General features: G+C 54.2%; 1 protein-coding gene across 1 annotated transcript; it reads left to right on the top strand.

Annotated features, from left to right (window-relative positions):
* Positions 1-264: 264 nt before the first annotated feature.
* ccdc177 (coiled-coil domain containing 177) lies at positions 265-3,412 on the top strand. The gene has a single exon (XM_029730993.1). The coding sequence runs from the start codon at positions 425-427 to the stop codon at positions 3,089-3,091; it is 2,667 nt and encodes an 888-aa protein (XP_029586853.1). The 5' UTR covers positions 265-424; the 3' UTR covers positions 3,092-3,412.
* Positions 3,413-4,814: the final 1,402 nt, after the last annotated feature.

The raw sequence follows: 4,814 nt of genomic DNA on the forward strand, positions 1-4,814 counted from the left end.
GACCAAGGGGAAACAGATGGAGGCCCTGCCGGTGGCCTCTGCACCCACCAGACTACCAGACCAGGCCTCTGCACCCACCAGACTACCAGACCAGGCCTCTGCACCCACCAGACTACCAGACCAGGCCTCTGCACCCACCAGACTACCAGACCAGGCCTCTGCACCCACCAGACTACCAGACCAGGCCTCTGCACCCACCAGACTACCAGACCAGGCCTCTGCACCCACCAGACTACCAGACCAGGCCTCTGCACCCACCAGACTACCAGACCAGGCCTCTGCACCCACCAGACTACCAGACCAGGCCTCTGCACCCACCAGACTATCAGACCAGGCTGATGGGAAAGCAACAGAGGAGGGTGAGGATGTGGGTGGCAGTGATGCAGAGACCACACCCATACACTCTGCTGGGCTGGGGGAGAGGATGGTAGCTCCTCCCCCTGTTGCACAGGAGGCCAGTCCTCCCAGTCCACACACCCATCCCCAGCTTCAGGGGCCTCCGGACAGGCAGCTTCAGCTTCCTCCCCCTCCAGACTTCCAGCCTCCCAGTCCACACACCCATCCCCAGCTTCAGGGGCCTCCGGACAGGCAGCTTCAGCTTCCTCCCCCTCCAGACTTCCAGCCTCCCAGTCCACACACCCAGCTACAGAGCCCTCCGGTCAGTCTGGAGGCAGCAACCCCCCTGTCAGACAGCAGCCAAGCTCCGAACCCTCTACCTCAAGACCTCCAGCCTCCAAGCAGCGACCCAGAGCCCAGAAATCCATGCCCCAAGCTGCACCTGGACCTATATAACTTCGACACCCCGGTGGCAGAGGGAAGTCGTTATGTCCTGACCAGCCCCCGCTCCTTGGAGGCCTGCGCCCGCTGCGGGGTCAAACCCGTGGAGATCTTGTCGCGCCCGTTGTCAGACTTCGCCCGGGAGGCCCCGGGACGGTCCATGCGTGTGGCGACGGGCATGTTTGAGGTGTATGAGAAGGACAGGCACGCCAAGCTTAGAGCATGCCGGGAGGAGAGAGAGAGGATCATAAGGGAAGATAAGAGGAGAATCCTCCAGGCTGCAGTCAACGGACATGCTGCATCATCTACAGAGGAACAGCACAGCGCACCAGTCACACCCAGCTTAACTCAGCTATCTAAACCAGGCCCTGTGGCCTCTAGTCCTACTAAATCTAAACCTTCCCCCAGTAGTACAGGACAGGCCTCTAGAGCTGCTACTACAACACCAGGTCCAAGCATTAATAAAACTAGTACAACTCCTCTAGCTAAAAGTAGCAATCTGCAGTCCTCTAAAACCAGCTCATTCAGCTCTGTGTCCTCATCATCTAAAGGTCCGGACTGTGGTTTTGGTTCTGCTAAACGTCCTAAATCCTCAGAACTAACCAAGGCACCCCGCCCTGTCTCAGGTCCACCTCCAGTGGTCAGAAAGATCCCCAGCAGCAGCACCACCACCACCACGCCGAAAGCCTCCAACACCTTCCCCAGATCAGCCTGCAAACCTTCCTCCTTCCCCAGAACAACCACCTCCATGACATCCACCATGTTCAAGAGTTCCGTGCAGAGCCCAGTCACCCCGACTACAGCGGCTCTCAATGGCATCACAGGGGGTCTAGGAGGGCCGTTCCCTCACAACGGTCACCCTGTGTCCACTCCAAAGGGCAGAGGGAAGAGCCACTCCCTTGAGTCTCTACAAAGGAGGATGGATACCATCTCCACCTCCACCACCAACTCTACCACCACCTGCACCTCCTCTGGAGAGGAGTCCGGCGCCTCCTCCTCCTACAGCTGGGATGGACCCAGAGACCACTGGGCCAAGTCCTCCTCCCCCCGTGCCCGCACCCTGGCCACCTTCAACTCCTTGATGGGGAGGAGCCTTAGCCTGGGGGACCTTAGCCACTCCCTCCAGACCACTCAGAAGGTGGAGCGTATCGTCAAGGAGGTGCGGCGGCGGGGGCTGAAAGCGGTTCCGGAGCGGGACAGGAAGATCGCTGCTCTGATGCTGGCCCGGTACCAGGAGGAGGACATCATGAGCCAGACGCGCTACGTGGCTCACCTGCAGTGGGACAGCGAAAAGCGCCTTGGGGACCTGCAACGGGAGCGGGAAGATCGGGAGAAGCAGCGGGCGGTGCTGCAGTGTCAGCGGGCGTGGCAGTCCCAGGTGTCCCACCGCCAGCGCCGGCTCAGCCAGCAGGAGAGAGAGTCGTCGGCTGCTAAGCTGCGCCAGGTGGAGGAGAGCGAGGAGCGGTGGAGGGAGCTGGCGGAGCTGCAAGAGCGCAGTAGGCAGCAGAGGCTCCAGCAGGCTGCAAGGGAGGAGAAACAGAAAAAAGAACAGCAGGAGCAGAACCTCAAGGCTCTGGAGGAGGACAGGTCTGCAGTGTTGGAGCAGGAGCAGCTCCTCCTCAAGGAGAAACTTACCATTGCTGAGCTGAAGAAGCAGGAGAAGGAGCACCAGGCCCAAGAGGAGCGCCGGGGACTGAACCGGGCCGAGAGGAGGCGCCACGCAGCCCTGATCAGAGAGATCGCCCGGAGAGAGGAGGAGGAGCGGGAGGAGGCACGGAAGGCTGCGGAGGAGAAGCTGAGCCGTTCCCTGGAGAACTATGAACAGATTGTAGAGAGGAGAGACAAGGAGCTGAAGGAGAAGGCGAAGAGGGAGGAGCTACAGATTCAGAAGGCAAGGAGGTCTGCGGAGAAGAGGGAGAAACAGCAGCAACAGCAGGCGGAGGCCCGGGCCAAGGAAGCAGAGAGACGGGCCCAGCAGGCAGCTCTGGTGGCGGAGGAGAGGGCCAAGGAGAAAGCCCAGAGAGCAGTACAGAGCAGGCAGGAGAAGGAGAGACTACAACGACTCAACAGACAGCGTGTGGAAGGGGAGGAGCAAGCCAGGAGGATGGAGCTCCTCCAGTCCATCGAGAGGAAACTGGAGAAGAGTGAGCAGATCTTCAGGGAGAAGAGAGCCGTGCTGGAGAGCGCTCGCTCTACCGCCCGCGCCTCCTTCCACGTACGGGACCGGGTCAGGGAGGAGACCAACATGAGGACCTTTGATAAGATGGATCTGGAGGCTCAGTTCCAGTTCAAAGCCAGCCTGGATGACAAATGATGAGGCACACCTTCATGCTACTGGTAAACTACTGGTTACTACTGGTTAATACCCTGGACTACTGGTTAATGGTAACTACTGACTACCCTGGACTACTGGTAACTACTGGTTAATACCCCGGATTACTGGTTACTACTGGTTACCATGTGCTTGGCTATAGCCAGGGTTGGACAGGTTACTTTGTAAATGTAATTCGTTACAGTTGCTAGCTACCTGTGCAAAATCAACTTTCGGATTACCCAAACTCAGTAACGTAATCTAATTATTTTGGATTACTTTTCCCTTAAGTCATAAAGGATCCATCCAACACATTTGGTGTGCCATCATAGTGGTCTCTGATTGGTGGTCATCATTTGGTGTGCCATCATAGTGGTCTCTGATTGGTGGTCATCATTTGGTGTGCCATCATAGCGGTCTCTGATTGGTAGTCATCATTTGGTGTGTCATCATAGTGGTCTATGATTGGTTATAGCCTCCTAACTCGCTTCAATGCTGCACAGCTTTAAAACATCTTGTCTCTCATAAGGAATGGTATCTCCTGTCCTATAATAACATCTTATCTCTCATAAGGAATGGTATCTCCTATCCTATGATAACATCTTATCTCTCATAAGGAATGGTATCCCCTGTCCTATGATGTCCCTTTCCTCTAAACTCCTCACCCATTTGTATTTGATGAAATCCGAATCATTCCTTTGTATTGTTTAGACATATTATCTTGAAGCCAAAAGTACACTTTATAATATGCAAATCGATGAAGAAAAAGAGGAAAAAATAGTGTATGTAGGTTGACTTGGACAAAGATCTGGTCTTGTGGATTATAAACCCAACCGTTTAGGACATAGTATATTATGTGGATCAGAGTGTTCCATCTAATAGTGCTGTAATGCAGCCCCTCCACGCTCCCTCTATATCAGATCTACCCAACTGAGAGCTGTGCTGTTGGAATGAAAAGAACCATTGTTTCCCCGGGAAGCACAACTCCATGACAACTAACCACATTGGCTGCTTTTAACGGAGTCTCTTCTCTTCTGTAGGGGGGAGAGAAAATCAGATAGAAAGGGGGAAAGGAAGCACAAGTGAGTGGTCTGAGAGCCCTAAAGCAGACCAGGGACTCTTTTGTATGTTGTGATGCAGATGGAGAAACTGTGTGTGTACACTCTTAGAAAAAAAATCTAGAACCGAAAAGGGTTCTTCGGCTGTCACCGTAGGATAACCCTTTGAAGAACCCTTTTTTGGTTCCAGGTAGAACTCTTTCCAGAGAGGGTTCTACATGGAACCCAAAAGAGTTCTACATGGAACCCAAAAGGGTTCTACCTGGAACCAAAAGGGTTCTACCTGGAACCAAAAAGGGTTCTCCTATGGGGACAGCCAAATAACCCTTTTTTCTAAGTGTGTAGTGTATTCTGTACTGTGCTGTTACTGAGCCCTTGGCTGTACTCTCCTCCTGTCTTCACCGTGCGGCCGAGCCGACCAACCAACCGCTGACGAAGCAGCTGTGGCAGAGCAACGTGACATCACTCAGAGTGATGTCAGCACAACACAACCCAGCCAGCTGCTGATGAGGCATCAGAGAGAACCCTGATTCTGCTGTAGAATATAATTTACATGGACCCTGATTCTACTGCAGTATAGAATCTACCTGGCCCCTGATTCTACTGCAGTATAGAATCTACCTGGCCCCTGATTCTACTGTAGAATAGAATCTACCTGGCCCCTGATT

Source organism: Salmo trutta, chromosome 33 (genome assembly GCF_901001165.1).
Source record: "Salmo trutta chromosome 33, fSalTru1.1, whole genome shotgun sequence".
NCBI classification, from domain to species: Eukaryota; Metazoa; Chordata; class Actinopteri; order Salmoniformes; family Salmonidae; genus Salmo; species Salmo trutta.